The 25,333-nt window shown below is 45.1% G+C and overlaps 1 protein-coding gene across 3 annotated transcripts in view; it reads right to left on the reverse strand.

Moving 5' to 3' along the window:
- Positions 1-25,333, reverse strand: part of PUSL1 (pseudouridine synthase like 1) — a 468,348-nt gene that overhangs the window by 42,335 nt on the left and 400,680 nt on the right. For all 3 annotated transcript variants that reach the window (XM_085609617.1, XM_085609615.1, XM_085609616.1), the window contains one exon: positions 19,020-19,074. In XM_085609617.1, coding sequence (XP_085465743.1) covers positions 19,020-19,074 — 55 coding nt within the window. The remainder of the gene's footprint in view (positions 1-19,019; positions 19,075-25,333) is intronic.

Below are 25,333 nucleotides of genomic sequence, written 5' to 3' on the forward strand. Positions count from 1 at the left end.
CCATGACAGGTTTGTCCCTAATTTATCCTCAAAGACGAGTAAAATGTCACAGTTACTTTTAAAAAGGGAAGGAATTTGTGTGGAGTGAGGAGTGTGAGCAGGAGTTTGTTGATGTCAACGAAAGTATTGCAGGTACAGATAATTTGCAGTGTTTCGCTACTCTGTTTTAATATGACTGATGCCTGAACAGTAGGCTTGGCTTGGGTGCAGTGCTACTACAAAATAGGGAAGATGGAAGTGATTTTAAAGCCATAACTCATGTCTCTAAGTCCTTGCATGGTGCAGAAGCTAATTACTCCACCACTGAAAGAGAAGTCTTGCTTGTGTTCTGGGCCATCATAAAACTGAGAAATTATTTGTGGGTAAAGGCTTTTACTGTAATGAAGGACCATCAGTGGTGGCTTCTCCGTTAAGGGGGAGGCGCGTCGCCCCACTGTTCTCTCAGCAGTGAAAACATGAAATATAAAATGATAATAACTTAGGTTATAATCATTTTATTTTTCCACGCTGAGCCGAGTCAAGGGCAGGGCTGGGTCGGGCTATGCTGATGGGCAACATCTGCAATGGGGGGAGGAGTGGTTGGCGTTGCATGCATGACTGTTTGGCCGGCGTCTCAGGGCGGCCAAACCATCATGCGCACTTAGATCTCTCCAGCCTGAGCTGCTCTGTACAGCCGGGTGGAGAACAAGCAGAGTCTCCCAGGTCTTAACTGAGCATTAAACCAGCCAGCTCAGGCCAATCACGGCGCTGCTGTCATGCATTACCAGCATGAGAGCAGCGCCGTGATTGGCAGAGGGGACCGGGAGCCTTGCAAGGACTGCCCGGATGGAGTCGAGAGGAGAGGTGCAGAAGAGCACCGAGGAGCCAGCTGGCAGGTAAGTGCTTTTTTCTTTTTTACTCCCCCGCGCTGCCTCACCACTTTTATGTCACAGTAGCCGCCACTGAGGACCATAAACCATTGGTGGAAGTAGTGAGCAAGAAAGGTCATGATGCCAATTCCATGCTTATAAGCAGATAGAAGATTGGGTTGGAGGAATATTGTTTTGACATTTGCTATGTTCCTAGTGCCCACTACAAAGTGGTGGACTGTCTTTCTAGACTTAGTTTGGTTGGAGAGGAGGAAAAAGAAGAGGAAGAAGAATGGTTAAACGGGGTTGAGAATGATTCTGAGTAACAGAAAGTGAGTAGGGTTATACATGATAGATGCAGTCCAGTGTTTCACAAGCATCCAGAATTGGATGGATACTGGAAGGTAAGACATGAGTTATCTAGCGAGAGTGGAATTGTTTCGCGTAGTACAAGATTGGTGGTACCAGTGGTGCTTAGAGAATAAATTATTAGGCTTGGGCATGAAGGTCATCAGGGTATGAGCAAAACTAAAGCAAGAGTAAGACTGTGTTATTGGTGGCCTGGCATGGACATCCAGACTGAGAGGCTGATAACAGAATGTCTGGATTGTGAGGGGAGTGATAAAGTGTACAAAGTGAGAAGTCCTCCAATGGTAAGCCGGGATGTGCCTAGTAAACCCTGGGAAGTGATCACAGTGGATATTGTTGGACCGCTGCATGGTAGAGAGACTACTAATTATCTCTTGGTTCTTGTAGATCACATTTCTTGTTGGGCTGAGATTGGAGTTGTGGGTGCCATTGACACCAAGAAAGGTACTGATTTTCTAAGCAAAATCTTTAGTAAAGAAGGTTTACCGGAAACCATTCTTACTGCATATAGGCTGCAATTTGTCTTGCAGGAGATGGAAGATTTTTTTAGAGCAACGGGAGTAAAACTTGGAAGATGCTCATTATATCATCCTGAGGGGAATGGAAATGTCAAGAGGCTCTCTGCTAAACTGGTTTGTAAAAACTGAGCTAACCTACTAAATGTAGGGAACACCTGTATCATCAGAGAAATCTGAAAGATTGCACTGAAGTAGAAAGCTCATGCCTGTAGAATCTCTGTTACAAGAGAGACAGCTCCGCTGTCCAAAGTTCAGGCTAAAAGTTACCATGTTCAAAGTTTACTAATAACAAATGTAAAGCTGAAAGCTTCTGGGCCCTGGCGTAGGATAAAAAAAAAGTTAATCGAATCCTTGTCAGCGAAGAGCTGTCACGGACTTCTTGGAAATCACCAGAAAGATGGATGTTTGTTGAGTAAATTGTTGGAGTGAGTGGGAACCAAGAACGAGAAACACAGCCACCCTGTCGATGTCTGCAAGGGACTACAAAAGCACAGTTTTTATGTAGTGCAAAGTTCATGTGGGTTGATGGCAAACTTTAAGTTTTCCAATCATGGGGAGCAGTACTGTACATGGCACAATGGACCAAGACTATGGCCTTTAACTGGACTCGAAAAGGGGCTATCAGTCGGAGAATTGGGTCCAGCCAAGTGGCACAAATTCCGGCATCCATAAGTAGTTTTACAGCAGAGGTTCAAACAGATGCAGACAGTCACGGGAAAAGGCAATCACCGATCCGAGATGCACTAACCGCAGTGTTGGCGGATCTGAAAACTTTCAGTGCCAGATAAAGGCAAATTCATGTTCATATGAAGAAAGTGGCGTTACACATGATGCTTCCACCCTGCAGAATTTTGTGAAGCACTTTGCAGTGTCCCATACTGTAGAAGTGATGAATGGCACTGGAGCTATAGGTATTTGAAAGGAATTTATTACGGTAAAAAGCCCACGACACTCCTAGGCATCCAGTCGGGAATCAGCAGCAGCAGGAACTGCCATAGAACCGAACCGTACCCTTGGAACCCCCGAGGGAACTTCATAATAATACATTTGAGGGAGCGCGGGGAAGACCGCGCGTCCTCAACAACTAACATAAAAGAAATGTGTACTCACTACATCACCTTCCCCCTTACAATGACAAAGGAAGAGAAAGAACAGAGATGCACACAATGACATATGTCAAATACATGCCAGCAGGCATAAGTGAAGAAAAATAACATCATGTGACATTGCAAAATATAACAAAAGGATGAGCTAACAAAAAAAAATACAGAATCAATACATCACAATATCTCTAAATTTTGACGGCATTTTTATGTGACTGGACCCAGTTGTGGGCACAGAGTCCAATGAAATGCCCTCATCAGTTGAAGTTGAAGCCTGAACCTCAGGTGAAGATGAATGCGCCAAAGTAGATGGTTCCACCCAAGTGGTACAATCAGATTCCAACATAGGTTTAGACCTGCTAATGATAATGTTGGCTTGCTGAGGAGTCAACTTGACTAATTGACATTTGTTCCACCACCCCTTTCCTGTTAATAAGACTGATACTTTTCCAGCTCTTTCCACCTAAACAGGAACTTAATAAGTAGATTGACCTTTGGTGATTTTCTTGGGACTTTTTATGAGTACCCAGTTACCTATGGTAAATGGTTGAAAAAAAACATTGTTTTTGTAATCAAAATACTTTTTCATGTTGTTTTGTGATTGTGACACTTTGTAAAAAAATTGTCCCATTTGAAGGAGTAACAATGTTTAATCGTTCACCTAACCAAGAAGGGAACAGGCTTGTACGGGCTTCCCTACCTCTAAGCAGAAAAAATGGTGTTAAACCTGTGGTGCAATGTAGGGAAGTGTTAGAGCACCATATTTTTTGCTTAATAAACATTCCAACATCCATGTTATTTGCTAGTGCTGTTTGTACACCTTCCTTGATAAATCTGTTGCCTCTTTCTACTAAGCCATTGAATGAAGGTGCATACAAGGCAGTACGTAAGTGTACGATATAATGCTGTGCAAAAAAATTTAGAAATGCGATCAGAAATAAAATGTGAACCATTGTCAGTTACTATTTGTTTAGGTGAACCTTCAAAAACGGAGTTCAAGCCCGGTCATCGCCAATATATAGAAGTGATGAATGGCACTGGAGCGGTAAGTATTTGAAAGGAATATATTACGGTAAAAAGCCCAGGACCCTCCCAGGCATCTGGTCGGGAATTAACAGCAGCAGGAACTGCCGTAGAACCGAACCGTAGCCTAGGAACCCCCGAGGGAACTTCATAATAATACATTCGAGGGCACGCAGGGAATACCGCACGTCAGCAACAACTAAAATAAAAGACGTGTACTCACTACACATATCACAGATATTCATAGACCTTAGGCTGAGAGGGGCCCAATGGTGGGTTAGCGGCCCTCTGTGTGGCATTTGCTGCAGGAGCCTTTGTCACATCCCTGCACCGTGAAGAAACGAGAGAGCTGTAAGTGCTGTTTTAACATGTCAAATTATGTCAAAAACATCTCAGTATTTCGAGACTTTGCTCTGCTGTCTAATTTATGTCTTTAATATCTTTATGTGTGGTACAGCTCTGTTTCCATGGTACCTGCCAGCACTACTTGTGCAGAGGAGTCGCTTTGCTGCTAAGTATGCATCTTCTGTATGTAACTTTAGGGAAAAATCTGGTGTTCGAAGTGCATGTCTGCAACATTTGTGTAACACGACGAATACCTAAGAAATATGGCTAGTTTTATATTTCTGCTTTCTAAGGTGTATGTCCGTGTAATCTGGTCAATTTGAAGGACGGCTCTGAGTTATCGATCTGTAGATCCAGAGGGGCAGATCATCTGTCGGAAGGATGTGCTGTAAAGTGTCTGTAGATCTGCTGTTCAAGGAGCACACCTGTACGACCTGAATGATTGTTTAGCTGCATGAGATGCATGTCTGCATCATCTTTGTAATCCAAGAGATAGCTCTGCTATCTGAGCTATAGGGTGTATCACCTGCACCACACGAAGGACATCTCAGATGCTCACTGAACGCCTAGCATCGCTGTAATCCGGGTACCAGTTGTGTGGAATGGGTGCAATGTCATTTGTACAGTCTAAGGGATAACTCTTATGTCTTAAAGACAACTGTCATCAATACTCTAACATCTGTACAAACTGAGGGCCAACCCAGCTGTCTCAGAGAAAACAAACACAAGTCCACGCCTGATGGCTCTTCTGCCAGAGGTTTCTGACAAAGTTGGCATTAGGAACCCATGAGCCCCCCACCTCTACTGATTCTGACAGCAAAGAGTTCCACTAGAGAGGCTTTCTTAAGAAGAAATAAAACATAGATACAAAGTGTAATCCAAAGATAGGCAGCGTCTTGCTTTAGGTGCTCAGGGTCTTGCAAGCCAAAGGCCAATAGGAAGACGGCAAGGATCATCTTTTATTCTGGGTTTCAAATTGGACACTGCTCTTACCCTTCAAGCGTAATATAAACAGACCTTATTTTGAGGCCACACTCCCTGCCCCGCTGTAGCTCTGCCAAAAGGTTACAGGTAGCCACATCCATGGTCACACATTCTGCAACGCACTAACCCCAGCACCAGGCTACCAACTAACAGTATCTCCGTGTCAAACCACCTTCAATTTTCTAACCCTGACCATCTCCGAGCTCATGCCTTCTATAGTGAAGAGATCAGCTGCATCATCTACAAAGCTTACACAGCGTCACCCCCATGTATCTGGGCGACAGGTTAACCACCTCTGGTGGTTCTCCACCCGCCGGCAGGCAGAACGCCGTGAGCCTGGAATGGGAGAAAAAATTAAAAAGGGGCAACAGAACTTCTCCATCTATGTACTCAGGATCTGGAACAGCACCCCTGTATCCATCAAGACCACCCCAACCAGACACAATTTATGAAAGAGCTGCAGACACACCTCTTCATAGACACTAATTATGACAAAATAACGCTCCACCTCTGCTCTCGGAACCGAGCTTCCGCTGTAATCACTGAATGACTATATGTTTGCCTAGATCTTGTAGATTACTTCACTGTCCTTTGGTCAGGCTTGCCTTATGCAAATACCACAAACATACATACCACATACATACAAGAAAGACCCTGTTCCGGGGCCACACTGCCAGCACCTCTCCAAACCAACCACCGGGGTGCAAAGAGCCCCTATCACTGGGTCTCTCTAAAACTATGCCTAAGGATATATATATTGCCTCTATCCCATGGCCTCACTTCCTGCACCTCTCTAACCCTACCACCAGGGAGCAGACAATCCCTCTCTGTGGACCACACTACCCGTAGCTCTCTAACCCTACCACCAGAGGGAACACAGTGCCCATCTCTTGACCACAGACTGCACCTTGCAAACCCTACCACCAGGGGCAGGCATCCCTTATCACTGAGCCACAAGGTCTGGGCCTCTCTAATCCTACCATAAGGAACAGGACAATTAGCATCCGCAGCGGTCTTCACTCCATGTATCTCTCTAAAACCCCCCCAAAAAAACTATCACTGTCTTGACCTCTTTAACCTAACCACCAGGATGGACATTGTCTCCTTGAACCTTACACTTCCAGCAGCTCCCTAGTTCTCCCTGACTCTGATCCACAAACAGCCCGCCCCCTATTTTTGAACAGACGGCCCCTGCCTCTTGCCCTCACACTGCCTGCAGCTCAGTAGGACTTCCAGGCGCTGGATGCACCTCTTAAAGGTAACGAGCATCTAAGCTTCATTTCATCTGCACTTCTCGAGAGCAATGTCAGGAATGTGTCCTACACTACAAAGCCCTTCAATACAGGTATTCATTTATACATACATACATACATACATACGTATTTACATACCAACTAAGTATTTCAACAAATCCAGAAGGTGTGTCTCTCTCACGCTTCTCGAACTTGTGATGCCTGTTTCTTCGGGCTGTGTTTGGGACACAATTGCGCACGCGACAGAAAGGTCAAAGAAGGCAGCTGCAGAAGCACACAGACCCACACGCCCTGGCTTCAGATAGCAGAGCTGTTCCTCTGGTGACACTGGGCCTTACATACGAATGATAACACTTAACACAGATCGACGAAGGGAGTTGCTCAGGGTCACACACAGAGTCAGCAAGACGCTAGGAACTCATCACTTGAAAACCCAAAACTTAATGACCCGGCCACTTCCATCCTGTCCAGCTCAGAATCTTCCCAATGTAATGTCAGTATCCAGAGTTCACTTTGGTGTTTTGGTTTACTGTAATATCACCAGCTGTGAAACAAACCTGGCTTTTGCGGGAGGGGGTGGTGAAAAGATTCTTTTCAAATTGAAACTCCCCGCAAGCCCATCAGAGCTAAAATGCTGAGTGGGCTCTGCAAAGGTTATAACCTGTGACTTGCAGAAGTATACAGCGTGTCCTCAACCTACAGAACAAACACTACAGCACGGCACCTGTGGCTAATTCCATCGCAGGTATACTGGAGGTTCAGAGGCATCAGCAGACGTGGATTCCTGCAGATTCCCTACAGACCAATCAGAGTCTGCAGAGCAGGACCAACCAAAACACAAGAGGCATTGCAGTTACTTATTCCAGGGATGAGGGGAGGAGAAGAAGTGGCAGAGCATCGAGCGGGTGGTCCGCAGATCTGCATCTACCACAAAGAAAGTCGATCCTTAGAGGAGAGAGCCCAGCTGAATGTCTCACGGTGGTGCACTCTCACAACCACCCAGAGAACGAGTGGCACAAGAAATTCCAAATGCGCGAGCATGTACATTTCATCTAGCCCAGCCTAGACAATACTCGTGCATGAGCTATCTCCGGGCGCCAGGCACATGCACACCCTAGATGCTCGGCGCGAGCATGTACATTTCATCTAGCCCAGCCTAGACAATACTCGTGCATAAGCTATCTCCGGGCGCCAGGCACATGTACACCCTAGATGCTCGGCGCGAGCATGTACATTTCATCTAGCCCAGCCTAGACAATACTCGTGCATAAGCTATCTCCTGGCGCCAGGCACATGCACACCCTAGATGCTCGGCGCGAGCATGTACATTTCATCTAGCCCAGCCTAGACAATACTCGTGCATAAGCTATCTCCTGGCGCCAGGCACATGTACACCCTGGATGCTCGGCGCGAGCATGTACATTTCATCTAGCCCAGCCTAGACAATACTCGTGCATAAGCTATCTCCTGGCGCCAGGCACATGCACACCCTGGATGCTCGAATACTTATCATGGTCATGTCTGCCACACATTTTTCTTTCATAGTTTACACTTTGCTCAAATGAACAGGCCCCATAAAAAGCCACTGCGAGATGAAGCATTCAATAACTTCATTCTAAAGTGGATCAACTAAGGAAGGAGGTAGGTACGACCCTGTCATCTATTGGGATGCTTGAAAAGCTTACGTCAGGGGGTTTCATGAATGATGTAAGTTATAGGAGACAGGCCAACTGAAAAAGCAAACTCTAGCTACCACTACGGTCTCGTTCACATGCCACTAGAAACCTGCATATTGTGTTTGAATAGCTGTAATAATAAAATGCAATAGTGTTTGAATGGTGAAGTGTGCACATCTTTAAAAGGATCCGTATTCCAAAGGTATTAAACATATATCTACTTCCACAGCTACAAAGTTACATGTTGCTGATAATCGCAATGTTCTGAGAAAACTGCACAAACTTATTTTCTATTCTATTTAAAACAGTGAGCAATATTTCACGTCTCAGGCACAGCAGTCCGTATGTTTCTAGCTGGCTGCGGGCACAAATCTGTCAGGCTGCCATCACACACTTGACAGCCTACAATCAAAAACGTTGTACTCTTGACTGCGCAGGGATGTCTATCCCACGCAGCCCTCCCTCTGAGTGGGCCAGGATGGCACTGATACTAGCCTCGCTGTCACGACGTGCTGCTGTCTGCCCACATCTTCTCTTTGCCAGCTTTAATTGGCAGCCCTCCCGCCCCTGCATCCTTAACTCCTCCAGAGGTATCCTGGAGCAGGAACACGCTCAATCAGATATGATATTTTCGCAAAGCTTTTTTGTCCTCGAGGCCTAAGTGTGTTATCGGTATGTGCATATCAGTAGAGCATCATATTTCTGTCTAATTTGCTTTGGACAGATTTGGACTTTAAAGTGGTCAATGTCTTTCTAGGCTTAGCGGCCCTTCAAGGTGACCAATGCCCAGCTATTGATCCCAGGGATAAAGTAGCGGCTGGCATGTACAGGATACTGGCATTCGCATTCCAATGCCCCTGCGCTATGTGCATTTCTTGTGATTTGGAAATTAAGCCAACATGCCAACTTGCCAGTGCTTCTATTTTGATTGGCTTTCACTCTGCAAGGTTTTCAGCACAGTGCTCGCACCAGTGGCGGGTCGCCTACCAGGTCAAACAATGCCTACTCTGTCTCTACCGAGATGATTGACTGGCACACGTGGGGCGTTGCAATGCTCCGCCCCTCTGCCACATCTGATTATGGCCGAGCAGCTGCTTTTCACCACGGCTCTATACTTCTCAACTCTGGAGAAGGTGTTTCTCTCTCTAGCCTGAGACTCAGTTCCCAGTGGAGTTTTCAGTTCTCTTCCAGAGTGACTGGGCCTCTGCAAGGCAGTGCCAATGGGTTCCAGGAAAAAGGTCTTCACAAATGTGATTCCTACGACATAATTACCATACATTATACTAAAAAAAGTTAGGAAATCAATAACTTTTCCTAATACGCAATAATTAAGTCTGCCAATCTTTATTTCATGCATCAGTGGTTCCTTGGGCTTCTCTTCCTTAGAGGCCTCTGGGATGTTCTCTTCTCACTCACTGTTACACAGTCTTCAAAGATGAGGATACTTTGGCATCACAAAGGAGAGTATTCTTGGCGAGGATATTTTTGGATGTAATTGAAACTGTTAATGCTGTTTTTGTTCTTGATTTTCTACTCAAGGCTGTATCTAGTTATGTGTCTTTACCTGCCATCGAATGTCTTTACAAATTTGCATTTCTTCTTTTTCAGAGAAAAATTGTTGTGTTTAGTTCTGGGTAGTGGGATACTAGAGATACTAAATGTAAGTGTCTCTTTATTAGCCAATTTGAATCATTCAAGGAGTTTCGAACTCACTCTGAATTAAACAGGGGGACATCTAAGAATATTTACACATTGTGGCTGCTGTCCTATATTTTCCTGCTCTCGGTTCACTTACTTACAGTAAGTTTAGCATGTTTTTGACAACTGGATGCAAGCAGTTGCAGTAATACAGCACGTGCACCACTGCAACTTGGAGTACAGGTCTTACACATCTTACTCTGATATAAGGTTTAACCCTATTCAGCACCCTTAAAGAAGAGCCTAGTGCGTGTGTTATTTTGGTAAAATATTCAGTGGTGAAACATGGAGACCTTGACTTCTAGCCGAGGCGTCTTCACTCAACCAAGTGTTGTCTCCTTGAGTGACTCTCTCTCCCAATTTCCAATATCTGATTAAGATTAAAAGTGGTTAGACCACAATCGCCATCCCATCTGGGCGGACCGCACTACAAAAGTTTGTTCTAGGTATTTCTCATTTGACTTCTCTCCTCGTCTGGGTGGAGATGGGCTTGGAGCGGTAACGGGATACGGACTTGAGGTTAGCCTGTCCGTCTGCAGCCCATCATCTGCTGTCTTCTTGGACCTGGCAGGAGACATTTTGTCCTGTCCATAGCTAGACTTGATTACTTTACATGATGGCTCTGCTGCTGCATAACTCTCAGCCCATCTTTTCTCTCCTAAAATGGACCTGAGCAGGGCTGATCACTCAATCAAGAGTTTCAATCGATGATAAATTCTGTACTGCTCTCCCTAGCTATTATCTTCAGGATAATCCCACAGTAAAACCCTGCTTTGACTGGATTCGGCCCTACAGAATTTAGCTGCCAGTCCAAATATCTGACCTCAAAGAGATCATTAAGGTATACCTGAAAGTGAGACCCCCACTCTGTCTAATAAACCCTCCTACGACATCTGAACACCTGGCGTCAGTGCCAATCTCATGCTCACACTCCATTCAGCTTTCCCCATACAAGTCACACAACCGATCCATGCAGTGTCTGACCTTGCATGATACCTACATTATCTCATGCATCTTTCTGTGACGTCAGTATGCCTAACCACAGCACCCAGTCCACTGTGACGTAACCACAGCACACCTCTGGCACTCACAAACGACACCCAACTCTACCGTTTAGGACACACTTCACCCATGCACCCTCCCACATCATGTATTAGTGCTCTTACGTAGTCCATCAGACAAGGCAAAAGCACTACCCGGCCACACCATGGGCAAGCTTGCGCTTCACAAATACCAGTACTAATGATACTGATGTAGGAAAAAGATAAATGTATGTAAATGTAATAAATATTATTGCATTTTATCAACCTACAAACCTGTTCTTCCAACCCTATATCTGCCCCTTGATTTTTACCCTATAGCGTCAATTAAGATTGGGATTATGTTCAACTCATGAAATAACTCTGTTGTCCTAAATCGTACCACTAGATGGCGCTCCGCCCTTCGTTTTCCTCTTGCTCCTGCAAATTGAACAGCTGTCTGCCTTCAGATGCAGATGTCCTGCCAAAGACAGCATTGCTGGATTATGAATTTTCTTCACTTTTCTGGAGGCACTATTGCATATAACCGTATTTTAATAATTCCATTATTCACTCACATCCTACGAGAGCCCACACTTGACATACTTGCCAACTCACACGTTACGACTGTGCGTGTCACACGATGGCGGCTCAACTTCATAGGGTCACCCGGTGAGTAGCCAATATTACTCAGAGACAGGGAAAAAGAGCAGAAACCACTCTTCTTTCGAGGCTTTGAACAGACAATGTTCATTAAGAGGTTTGGAAACACCCTAGGACATGGCACCAGCCTCAGCAGGCTTTTATTTTTTGGGGGGGAGGTGGCGGTTTGGTGGGGGAAGTGGGCAAACGTCCCTCTAAAGTACTTCTCAGCATGAGGCACCCACTCACTCCTCAGTGATTTTGTTGTTGTTGTTGTTGGTAGCTGTTCTGCATTAAACATGCCAAAAGAGGGCCTGGTGTACAAACTGATTTTACGGACGCAAGCATCAAATTTGTGCCTTTGCAACTGCAAAATGGCATTTTTAAATGTACAAAACCCAAATTGCGATTCCTTGGTGATAGTCAACAGAAATAGGTCCATGGGACCACTGCCTTCTCCTAAAAACGTTTTGCAAAACATATTAATTTTATTTTCTAAAAACATCGTGCTGCATTTAAGAAATACAAAGATTACTTTATTTTTATTTAAAAGTAATCACAGACATGGTGGTCTGCTGACCTCAGCAGACCATCATGCCTGTGGCTCTAACCAACTATAGTGGGTCTCCATTTGCGACCTACCTCTCTCTGGTTAATGAGGTAGGTCAAATTGCGACCCTCTACTTTTCAGTATTTTGTGAACTAACCTTTTAATGCATCGGTTGGTTCACAAAATAACAGCACATTCGGTGGAAGTCGGTGTGCAAATTGCACCCACTCTCACTCTCACCCAAATCCATTTGCATTTTATTAGATTCCTAATAAGACATCACAAATTGCAAATCCTTAGTTGATGCAAATTACGATTTCTTATTAGGAATCACTGTACATCAAGCCCAGTGTATTCACCTCTGTACTCTTCTCCGGTTCCTGTTCGGTTTCCTCAGGAGTAAACTCAGGAGTAAACTCTCTTCCTGTCCAAGGGTGCAACAACAGCAAGTTACCATAGAACCAGTGAAGTTTATGACTGGACAACCACACACAAAAAGCAACTGGAATAACTATACTGAGTAAATCGATCCTTTCATTGAACCTCTTGGGTATCAAAGATATTGGATTAGACGCCTCACTCTCTTAATCGTGACATGCTTCATCATCGGCGCCTATCCACACCCTGTGTAAGATGGTACCACCAGGGTGGACTCAACCAAAGATGGAAAGAGGCATCTAATCCAATATCTGTGGATAACCAAGAGGTTCAATGAAAGGATCGATTTACTCAGTATAGTTATCCCAGTTGCTTTTGTGTGTGGTTGTTGACTTTGGGAGAGTGCAACTGGTCTTAGGCTCTCTCGCTCTCTAACTGTGTGGCAACGTTTTATGATTGGCACTGATGTTAGAAACACCACACTCCATTTATAGGTTTGTTACAGGCTCTTGCTGCAAGTGCACCAGAAGTGGCTCGAGGTATGTGACTTTCGAAGGCCCATCACCAGTTGTCCTTTGCCTGCAAAGCCACTGATGTCAGGGCTACGATTTTCATGTTTCTCCTCACCGTCCCACTGCACAGTGCAGGGAGACACGAAGGAGTCCCGGCTGAAGACTGATCGATTTCAAATAAGAACAACTAAGGAAGTTATGTACCTGGGTGAGGAAGGGAAATAGGAATAGTATTGATCAACAGAAGAGTAATTGCTGCATTACCTCTTTAGAGACATTAGCACCCCAGTCCTTACATTTCCACAGTGTAGATTAATGGTAAGCCTTAAATTGTATGCTACAAAAAACATATTTCACAGATAGTTTGCCATATAAAGGGTATTACCGGATCAACCGTAGCTGAAAAGCCTCAACCCAAATTGTAAATACCCAAAGTCCCTAGATGTTGGTGAGCCATGATAAGGAGAACTGAGCCAGAGATCTGGCTTGGCTCCAAGGGTCATAACACAAGCCGAGCCTTCTAAAGATTTGGCAGGTAAGTGATACAGCAAACATTATTTAAAAATGTGAAAAAGATTCTTACAGATTCAAAATAGATTCTCTCTTGTTTCAACACCTGATAGAAGGAATAGTTTTTAAACATGAACTTTTCTCTGCCTCCAATGCCCTGACACCAATGCCATGATTGAACCAAGATATGGCACTTTGTCATATGAACTGTATATGTGTCAATATTATTGTTGTATGTGGAGCAACATTATAGCCTATTAGAACAGTGGAATGTGGAGCACCTCACTGAATACAATGGAGTGCTCCGTGCTTCTACGGGCCGGTAAAGGCCCGCAAAGCAACATTCCAATGTTTTCACAAAGGCCTCTCGAAGCCCGAAGGGATTTAAACCCTCTCAGGCTCCAAGAGGCCTTTGTTTTATGTGTTACAACATTCTGCCCTCTAGTGGCAGAATGTTCTAATAGCCTTATAGCCCTTCATAGCTGGGCTATACCGGCTATTAAAGTCCTGCTCCCTTGTTAAAGGCCCTCGCTGAACGCTGGAGCGGGCCTTTAATAGTCGGTATAGCCCGCTACAGCGGGCTATAAGGATATATAAGAACATTGGAATGTTGGGAGCTCTACTGAAAACAATTAAGTGACTCTGGGCTAATAATGGCTGGCGTAAGTCTTCTGCTCCAACATTCCAGTGTTTTTCTTTCTCTTTATCTCTTTTTAATTGAGAACAACCATCCCTCAGTGGGTGGAATGTTCTAATTTCCTTCTGTCTTGGGTTATACCGATTGCTAAAGACCCTCTGCCTCGTTATAGGACCTCGTCTGCGGCTCAGGCCTATAAATCTGGTTGAGGGACTTTAACAACTGGTATACCCCTTGGCAGTGGGTTCCAAGGCTATATTAAATATCAGCTAATGGGATTTTTAAGTAAAACACAACCTGAACTGTATTGCTTCAGTTGACATCAGATTTAGTGCTCAATTAAAATGAAGTATTATGCAGTATATTGATTTGTGTAGGTTTACGCAGTTTCGTCAGGTGGGTAAGCTTGGATTTGAATCAGTTTATCCTAGTTACATATTGTGCCATTCAACCACTGGATGAACATCTTGGCCACTGGATACAATCTCCTCTGTTCCTAATTTATTTATACAGCGCAACATTAATCTGTATGGATATCACAGCGCTAAGGAGAGCGCAACCTAAGTGGGTGTGGAGTACTAAGAGAAGGTCTCTAAGTTACTGATCAGATCCTAGGAAACAGATGGTTTTTCAATGTCTCCCTATATACCAGGTAGTCATCAGTAAGCCGAAGTTCTAGTGGCAGTTCATTCCAGTGAGTTGCTGCTAGATGTCAAAAGGAGCGACACCCTGCCTTGGTCTTCTTGATGCGTTTAGTTTTTGCCCGTGCCTGGTTGCACAACCTCAGGTTCCGTGTGGGTGCGTAGAATTCAACTCTATCTTGTAGAATTCTGGGGCCAAGGTGATGTAAAACTTTGTGCGCATGGCACAGTTTAAATCGAGCCCTTTGTCGCACAGGAAGCCAATGGTGCTCCCTCATGCATTCTGATGCCAAGCTGTACTTGCTCTTGTTGCATACCAGCTTGGCAGCCGCATTCTGGATCACCTGCAGACAAGCAAAGAGGTAGTCCGCCATGCCCACATAGAGTGCATTCCCGTAGTCCAATTTGCTTATAAGCAAGGCTTGGATGATGGTTTTCCTACACTCCAGAGGGATCCATAAAAAGAGTCTTTTTAGCAATTTTAGTGTCGCAAAGCTTTTCCCACACAGTGCACGGACATGGTTCTGCATGGTTAGTGTGTTGTCAATGAGAATGCCTGGGTTTTTTGCAACCTGTTTGGGTGTTCCTTCACCACTAAAGGACTATGCTCTGATGTCAATTATTTCTTACTCTAAATTGGTACATCAATTTCAACAAATACTATTCAATGTGCCTCGATATACATATAAACTGTAAAAATGTAATTCTTGAATACCGTTAAGCACAAGGGAAGGCAAGAGACTATTTTTATGGTAATATCTATGCCTTTCCTTGACACAACAAACAGTTAATTGGGATATGGATTTGGGACAATGGCCAAGCCAGAGCAAGACATTCAGCCCAAGTAAGGCTCAAGCCATGCTTGGATTACCCACTTACGAAAGTCAGCCACACCAAACAAGTAATAAAAGTAAACAGGAGAAGGAGCTGTCCTCCAGATGTCCGGAGGAGGAACATCTCCTTTCCCCTGCCCAGGAGACCACGTACCTCTTGTGGATCTGCCTTGAGCCAAGCCCAGTAACGAGGAGTCATAAGCAATGGTGATTGTGGCCAAATCAAGCGGCTCACCATTTCTGTAGAAACTTTCTGGCCATGAAGACAATTTCTAAATGTTCAAAATTTTGCCTGCCCGGTTATATGAGGGTTGTCAATGCCAGATGTTTTGACATTCTGCCCTCCAAAGGATGTCAACTCTCCTCCTCTGCCGATCTTAGGCAGGAAACACGACTGCAAGTTTATCTAGGTGTCAAGCACATACTGATGGAAGATCATCATTATGTCAAACAGTAATGATCCCAGGGTCCATGAATAAGTTGGAGACCGCTCGTACGGGTACAGAACCATGGGGGATAGCCCTGGACCTCTGGCAGCCTGGCGTAACTTGAAGCATCTAGGATCGTGTGTTTTACTGTATTTTGGATTTCTAGGGTGTTGAGCCGTGTTTGGACGTCGATAGTGTTGAACGTAAGCAGATAGATTGAGTGGAACAAGCAGTCAGGTGTCGCCATTGCCTGTGGTCTTGAGAATGCCATCAACAGCTGGGATGGCTGCTGTCTATGTGCCTCAAATGGAACTGAAGACAGCCTTGGTATTGATGTTGTCATGAAGTTGATTAGCAAAGGCTTTCTTAAGGATCTTTCCTATAAACCGTAAGAGCATGATTGAGCAACAGTTTATGAGGCTGTCCTGATCCAGGTTTTGTTTTGTTAGAAGAGGTAAGATCTGACGAGTCCTGAGGGGATCTGGGAAGGTGCACTTGCTAAAGGATACATTATCAATGTTTAGCAGTGGTGTTAGTGCTTCTCCAGTGGGTACAATCCATGATTTGTGATAGGGTTATGTTGTCTTTGTATGAGGTGATTCCATAGACAGGCGTAGGGTCGTTAGGCATTCGATGGAGAAGGTTAAAAATGTAGATTTCTTCAGAGCATTGAGTGTATAAATACATGGGCATGCTGACGACAGGCATGTGAGTAAGCGTCCAGCGTCCTGACAAATCTTATCTATCCTGCCCTTGAAGACGTTTTTGATGACTGAGCACTTCACATTGAAATGTAAGTTGTTGTGGCGAAGATGGTGTGTACAATGGTATCGACAAGTGTTTTACTTTTGTTATTGGTCTTGTTCTGGGTTGTTTGTAGTGGGTAGTCTTGGTCCCACTGCAAGAAAAGCAGAGTTGTTTTAGGGAAGTGAGATGCAATTCTTCTTATGGTATATGAGTCATTATGTGCTCTTGATGCGTTTCTGGTTGTACCACAAAGTTGTAGGTTCGGGTTTCATAGAATGAAGCTTGAGGGAGGTGTGAGTGCTTGCTGTCTGTGGATGGCGGCTACTCAAATCTGAAAGGAGAAGCTCAACATGCGTATTAAGGATCTAACTAAAGAAGTTGCTCAGGCAACTAGGTCATCATGGAGGGTGTCTTCAGGAATAGTCCTTCAGTCTCTGCTCATCATTTCACAATTGTTTGTTGGCCACTATTTGCTGAGGGGAGGCCTGAATCTGCAATCGATATGGTGGGTCAGGTCGAGAAGCACTGGAGTGGGGCAGTGGACGCCGGTCACTGATATGCAAATTCATTTCAGAGTCCAGAGTAGTCGACCTACTGTGAGTTTGCTGAGCCATACACTGTGTGATGTTGGCAGGGGCCAGCAGATGCAATCCTTCAAGGTCTTTGAGGAAGTGGCACCTTGCAAGTTGAAGTACAGACCAGGCTGCTGATACTGTAGCTGGTGGATGTTGATGTAAAGAGATATGCATCTTGGTGTTTAATCTGCTGTTTTGGCCTGGTGGCCGATAACTACGGTGAAATGCAAGGCTCTGTGTGGCAATCAGCAGAAGGTGACCGGAGAGGTGTGAATAGGTTGCTGCTGAGGTGTGCAGGGCCAAAAAGTCTGGGTAATAACTGTGACCATCCCTAGGCGTCTATTTGTCGTGATGCTGTGCTGGATGCTGTCACTAAAGGACATCTGCTCATATGCCTATGTGAAGTCTACAAATGTGTATTAACAAAATAAATATATATTTGTGATTCCTAGACAGGCTACAAGGGAATCCATCCTCACCAGCACCCCCAGGTGAGCATAAGCAGAACAAGCATAGGTAAGACGTACATGTTGCATACAGGGCTGAAATGGAAATCATGTGATGAAATTGAAACAAAGGTGTGTCAGAGGTCTGAAGTTTCAAGAACATAAGCAAACACCCTTCAAACAACGTTCAAATAGATACAGAAAAGTAAACACTCGCCGTTGTGCAAGCTAATGTCCCACTTCAGGAGCCAGGCATGGAAGAAAGACTTTACAGGTCATAGATGGGCGCCGCCTGTATGCACGGTTAGCATGAGCAAAGAAAGATGGCTGCAGAAGTTACAGTTACGACGATAAGGCAAAGATTTTACATCTCACACTGGAATCTTGTGGGGGCTGTGGACGTCTAGGGTAAGAGTGATGGAAAAGGAGGGCCAGGTTTCTGTAATAAAAGTGTGTACTGAGTATTGATGGTCAAGCATCTGGGCATGTCAGCAGCACGTGCATTGCGGAGCATGTTTAAACAGGAGTGCACAGTGTTCACTGTGGGTGGTTGCGAAACAGATGCTCATGAGAGTACATGGTGTGCGATTTTCAGTATGGACTGTAAGGGCTATGACGTGGTATGTGTGGTGTGCTGGGTGAGATGCATGTGATAGGGGTGGTGTTGTGAGATGGTGCAGCAGGAAAGAAGAATAGAGATGTTTGCCATCTGGCTTTTTAGGGTCCGAAGAGGCACAAACAGAAACTGCGCCTGTCCTGGTTGCTCTTATCCAAGGATGGCTGGACAATGAATTAAAGGGGGCGACCAGTAGGGATTTTGTGGGTTCAGGTTGGTGGCAGAGGTGTGTGGGATCGAGTACCCGCTGCCCTCAGTCGACTGACAGCTCTACTGGGCTTCAGGACTGCAATCCGCCGCTTTCAAAGCTGGACCTGACGGAGCTGCATCTAGGGAGGGCTGGTCGTCTGTGTGGGGATACACCTATTTTTGTAAATTCATCCAGTTGATACAAACTACTTTTGTTGAGTAATGCTCAGAACCATGCGGAAAAGAAAAGAGCTATGAAGAGAATTTGTCCCAGTGTTATAATTAAGTGCACACACCAGCTACCATGTCTGCAGTTCTGCTTCGTCAGGCTTTTTTGTAAGGAGATGGGAAATATGACAACAAATAATACATTTTGAAGAGAGTTTATGTTAATTCCCTCCTTACAGCTACTGTGTATATATACTACATCATCAAGTATTTATTCTATGACAAAGGCAGGTCACATCAGAAAACTGTACCTGTTTGTAGAGGAAAGACCTGCTCCTGAACGTCATCTCCCAAAACTGAAACTTCCTGGAGGAAAAATACGAGAGGTGTGTAAGAATATAGTTTAAGAGAATAATTCCACATCTTGGAAGAAACACTGCCAGCAGTAAAAGAGGGGCGTCCAGGGGATGGGCAGCAGGGCTAATTACTAGCAGCTGCAATCTGTCAAGTCAACCTCCATGCAGAGCGGGCTGGCTTCGGGGATAATAGCTAGCATGGGAAACCTCAGGATTCCTATCCTGGCTAGCTCTGGATTTGTTTTGGAACCTACACTGGGGCGTTTCAAGAGCTGCATTCTGGCAAGCTCGGGATGCCTTGAAAGATTTTCTAAACTTGAAGGCGTTTAATAGGCACCAACGCAAAAGTAAGAGAATAGCAGTCAATTATTCCAAATATAGGACCTTTAAAAGAAACAGACTCTAGGAAGAAACTATAAGTTAATTACCTAAAAAAAAATACCATGCTAAAATGAAATCTTCCAAGGTTTAACCAACCCCTATTATAAGGAACAGAATCTAATGAACACAGTTTTGACGCTAAGCAGATCAATCTAAATATAGCTATGGGGACGCACAATTGACAGACATATTTGAATAACTCATTTCAAACCCTGCCAAGGTAACTTGAAACAAAACAAATCAAATCACCGACATGTTCCAAACCGGAAGACGAAATCATGCACAGGTCCGAGTAGAGCAAGATATCACGTATGCAAACATACAACTGTGTCTACCTTACATTTGTCGGACACATTGCATGCGTATGCACAGCTGTAAGATTGCTGCAACATGATAGTAACACCTTTCCGCACATCACACAACACCCAAGACTTCGCACATAGCTCAAAATACAAAACAACACTCTACCAACCCACCACAACATTTAGGGTAGCTTGTCAGTCAATTACCCTCAAGGTGGTGTGCATCTGCTGAAATTACTCTCCCTCAAGTCTCTTTCTGTGTCACTCCATGCTTAGGTACAGCCAGAGCATAAGACAAATGTATGCCCCACATGCATAAGACCCAATGCTTCCCATCTACAAGACACTGTACTCTACTAAACATGCACAGCGAACATGTCAGACTCATTCCTTACCATCTGGTAATGTCCTGGACCTTTTGTTAAATGTATGATTTGTTATACAAATACAGTAGCGGCCGGCGAGTTGACAAAGTGGCAGGCAGGAGGGAGACAAATAAAACAAAAATAAACACTTACCTGCTCGCCGCATCGCGCTCCTCGCTTCTCCAGGCACAGGCTTCCCGAGCGCACTGTGGCCAATCCTGATGCTGCTTTCATGCTGCTGTAAGCAGCGTCAGGATTGGCCTGAGCGCCGATGATATGTGCTCCCAGGCAGACTGGGAGTCTGTGCCTGCTCTCCCCAGCCCAGCAACGCAGCTGGGGTTGGAGAGAGCTTCAGTGCGCATGTGGGTTTGGCCAGCCTGAGACGGCCGGCCAAACCCACATGCACAGTGAAGGAGGTGCCCAACATTCCGCCTCCAGCCTGTCACTACCCTGGCCCCGCCCCCAAGCCTCGGCTCTGAGAAAAAAATAAAACGATAATAAACAAGAGTTTATTAGTTTTATTTTTCATTTTTTCGGCTGCTGGCAGGCGGTGTAAGGATCCTCCACCATAGCAGAGGAGCAGCTGCTGTACAAACGCTAACATACTCTACAATATCGTCTATGAATAGGTGCATAATTTAGATATACAACCCGTAAAAATAAAAACACTTAGGCCATGGAAATATGTCCGTAACATAAAATACAATTATGATATGTAAAGGACGACAATGTAGCACTCCTATAAAGGGGTAGTTTGTAAAATGTAGTTGTTAAAACATAATAAGTTGAACCCCCGATTCGGAATATTTTTAACAGGGACAATATTCTGGCATACCGTAATTGGACTAGGTTATGTTCAAGAATGTTTGCAAAGTGTAAATCTACAGTATTAGGGACAGTAATTCTGGCAGTGATACTAAACTAGGAAATACACGGCTTCTGCATATCAAATTTGGAAAATTTGAAATCTTGAAAATGGATATATCAGTCACTTGACTATATATTGGAATAAATAACAGAGCTGTATCTTTGACTGAGTAAAGACTGATTCATGACTCTCAGCGCTGTATCCTACTAGTGCAGAGGCTGATTGCTGAATCACAGACCTCGCAGCTGAATAATGGAATTATTTATTAAAGACTGTGTGAGCTGCACGATGGATACTTCTAGCTGCACATTCCTCAAAAGTAGAAAAGATACTTAATCAGTACCTCCCAAGGTGGTAGGTCTGTGGAATGGCTCAAATCAAAAGGTCCTGCCAGACCGAATGGGCGAAGTGGCCTTCCCGTCGGACCTGGCTGTCAAGGCAGTAGTGCTTTGTGAACTTGTGCACTGATGCCCATGTCACAGCCTGACAGACATCAAGAAGAGGCACTCGGTGTGCCAATGCAGTAGTAGAAGTCTTAGCCCTGGTAGAATGGGTCCTCTGACAATCTTTAGGCTAGTTTTTGGCCAATATGTACTAGATCCTTTTCTGCACTGCCTTGCCTTTCTTTCCCCCAGGGAACCCCACAAAAAGCTGATCGCACACCCAATGGTCTTTGGTGCGATCGATGTAAAAGCTCAAGGCTCTCTATGGGTCCAGGCAATGGAGCCCATATTTGTCTTACTAGGGGTGAGCCGGAGAAAAGAACACTGGGAGAGTGCTGGATCGTCCAACGTGAAAAGAAGTCATGACCTTTGGCAAAAAGGCAACCCGGGTCCTCAAGACCACTTTATCTGGGGAAAAGGTGGTGTAACGCTGATGCACAGAGAGAGCTTGGAGTTCACTCCTGTGACCAACTGAAGTTATCATCATAAGGAATACAGTCTTCAAAGTCAGCAGACGTCGAGGGCAGAGGTTCACTGGTTTGAAGGGAGTGCACATGAGGAAAGTGAGAACCAAACTGAGATCCCCTGGGACATCACAAAGGGGATGGAAGAAAGTATGTCAAACCTTTTGTAAACTTAACCACAACTGCTGATTTGAACAAGGACAGCTGATCCAGCAAACGTAAAAATTATGAAAGGTCCGCCAAATAACCTTTAATGGTTCCACTGCAAGTCTTTGCTGAGCCAGAGATACACAACAAGACATCCAACAGTTCGGCCTGTACCATGTCCACTTTGCGGGTGCCATACTAGACCACATACATGTCCCAGTGCCAGCATACAGACTTTGCAGAGGGATGCCTGGCAGCAAAGAAGACATCCACAACTTCGGGAGGAAGCTTGAATGCAGATAGATGCTGTCGCTTAATCTCCTTGCAGAGGATGCACACTGAGCAGGTTTGGGTGCAGAACACTGCCCTGCTGCTGCAACAGGAGATTCTTTGGAAGCGGGTAGCCTGAATAGAAGACAGATACATGAACTCAAAAATTCCAAGTACCACACTTTTTCTTGCCCAATCTGGAGCCACTAGGATTAACTGGGCCCAGTCATTCTAATTTTTCTGTAGAGGTCGAGGCAGAATTGGCAGTGGCGGAAAGGCATTCAGGAGTCCCATCCTCCACTCTATTCATAATGCGCCTCCAAGCGAGAACATTCTTGGAAGCTCCAGGGCGCAAAAGGTTTTGACATTGCACCTTTGATGGTAGCAAAAATATCTAGCCACTGTATTTACTATTGCTGGAAGGTTCCTTGTGCCACCTTGGGATGCCATCACCACTCATGATTTTGCCATGCACCACTGGCTGATTTTGTACACCCTTGTGTTCAAAGATCCCACCAGGTAGTTCACGACCAGGAAAATACCCTGATGCTCCAGCGACGATCTGACTCTTGGCACAGGACCCACAATGCAGCCCAGTCATGCTTGTTGCAATACCACATGGTAGAGGTGTTGTTCAGAAGAATCTGAACCAGTCTGTCTTTAGAGGAAGGGTGAATGGTCCGCAACTCCAATTGGTTGATGTAGAGATGGGTCTCCACTGGAGACCAGAGTCCTCTGATCTCCATGTCTCCCAGATCACCTCCCACTCCCAAACATTATGCATCAGTCACCACGGTCAGCTCTGGGTGGGGCAGGGAGAGGGGTCTGCTGCTGGTCCAATTGTGGTTGAGTAAGCACCACTGCGGATCTTTGGCAGTCTACTCCGAAACCTGGATGGAATCCAACAGGTTGCCCTTGTGCTGGGCTGACTGAGAATTCAGGTTCCACTGCAGACCCCACATATGCCACCCGGAATAGTCGACAAGCAGGATGCAGAAGGTCAAAAAGCCTCAAAGCCACTCTCCTGAAACCCAGGACTTAGGCTGAAACATTGCTATTATAGTCCAAATGTCCAGGACGTTTGACGAAGGGAAGGCCAAAAACAGCACCATATACAGAATGGCCAAACAGTTGAAATCCATCAAATGGCATATCCATCAGGGAGGCTTGCATTTCACCTGAAACGCCCATGGATTTAATCCAAGAGTGATGCCGAAGCACCACACTAGTGCCGACTGCAGTCGGTAGTGTCCAGTCCAAAATGGATAATGTATTTGACCGCTTCCTGACTATCCTAGAAGGCTGCAGCCAGATTGGCCCGAAATTCCTCGTAACTGCAGGTAAGATCTCGCTAACCATGTCCCATAAATCGCGGGAGTATTTCCCCAGCAAACAGCTGGCATTGATTGTTCGGAGGGCTAGGCTGTGCTGGTGAAAACACCTGTTTCCCTAGCACTTCAGTTCTCTTCTTCTCCCTGTCTTTTGGGTCGTAGAAAATCAATTGGAGTTCAACCTGCTGGTGAAAGTCTGAACCACCCAACTTCCTGGCAAAGGGTGCTGCATTACAATTTCAGGGTCACCTAGCGCCCGCATTTGACACCTGGCTACCTGCCTGTTCACCGGTGGACAGGAACAAGTATTGCACAAGTTGCCCATTAAGGTATCATTCAGAACTTCATTGAATTGAAGTAAAGGCTCAGAAGAAGCCTGCTTAGGTTGCAAATCTTCTGTTAAAGAGTTGCTCTAGCTGTAATTCTAACACACTCAACTTTTATCATCACAGCAAAGGAAACACTGCCTTCTGTGGATGGTCCAGTGGAGAACACTACACGTTGTACAGGGAAAGTGTTCTGCAAAATGTCCTTCTGCAAATCCATGTATAGGTTGCCATCATGAGAGCATGAGAGATAATATTCGCCATCATGTCCACTGTCCGCTCTGAAAGCTGGTTGCTTCTGATCAGAGTTGAACAGAAAAGCTGTTGGAACACTTAGTGCGGCTCCGAAGCAAAGTCATGGTCCTCTCTGAGTCGGATTGACTTCAGGACGTGAACTCTTTGGGGGCCAAGACAAATTCAACTTGGAGCCAGGACTATTGGGTGAAGGTTTTCTTCCGGCAGCATGTGGGTTGATGTCAAAGGGACCACTTTTATTTTTGGTGGTAGACTAGAAGTCAGCTCCTACATCAGAGAAGAATCCGAGATAGGTTCAGGAGACACAGACAGCACACAGGCCGCCGGACGCACCGAAAGCAACCCAACTGGAGGCCTCTGCGGATCCATGGAGTCTGAAAGTGCACTACAGGGAGCCAGAAGAGTGCCAAAGATTTGCAATATGGCCTCTTTAAGGGTTTCAATCCGTTGCAACGTTGCTGATGGCCTTAGAAACTCGGGATGCGTCAAAATCAGTTACGGAGTCGCCTCCTCGTCGGGGCACTGGAAGCTAGATTGAGAGAGACCTTGATGTCCTCTCAACTTCTCAGGCAGAGAGTGGCAGGTCAGGGATGAATCCTACTTGGCTTTCTTGAGCTTCTGTTTCCTCTTTACCAGAAGACTTGTACTGTGATGGAGGAGACCTGTTGTGGGAACAGCCTGAGAGCAGGAACGTGTCTGCATCTTTGAATTCGAGCAAGACATCCATGTCTTCCTTCATGTTCGGTGACGTACAGCTTCGTTTCACGTTCCTGAAAGGCCTTCAAATTCATAAGAGCACACCGAACCCAAATCCCAGGCATGCCACATGGGAGTCTCTCACAGACATTTGTTTGCAACAATACATACATGATTTAATCCTTTAGTTTTAGAAGGGGAAATAGTTCCTTTTGCTTACTGGAAAAATTACGGAATTTTGAACAAAAACTCAGCAACTGTCAAGGTAAGAGAGGGAGTGCGTACAAAGGCAAGGAAAGAAAGGAACTGATGTCAACGAGGAAGGGTGGTGCTCATATGCACTCAATCAAATAGAGGGTATGTGCTATATCATCATACATTTTCTTGTTATTTACCTTGTGCGAGTACCACTCTGGCAAAA

This window comes from Triturus cristatus, chromosome 1_2 (genome assembly GCF_964204655.1).
Source record: "Triturus cristatus chromosome 1_2, aTriCri1.1, whole genome shotgun sequence".
In the NCBI taxonomy this organism is placed as follows: Eukaryota; Metazoa; Chordata; class Amphibia; order Caudata; family Salamandridae; genus Triturus; species Triturus cristatus.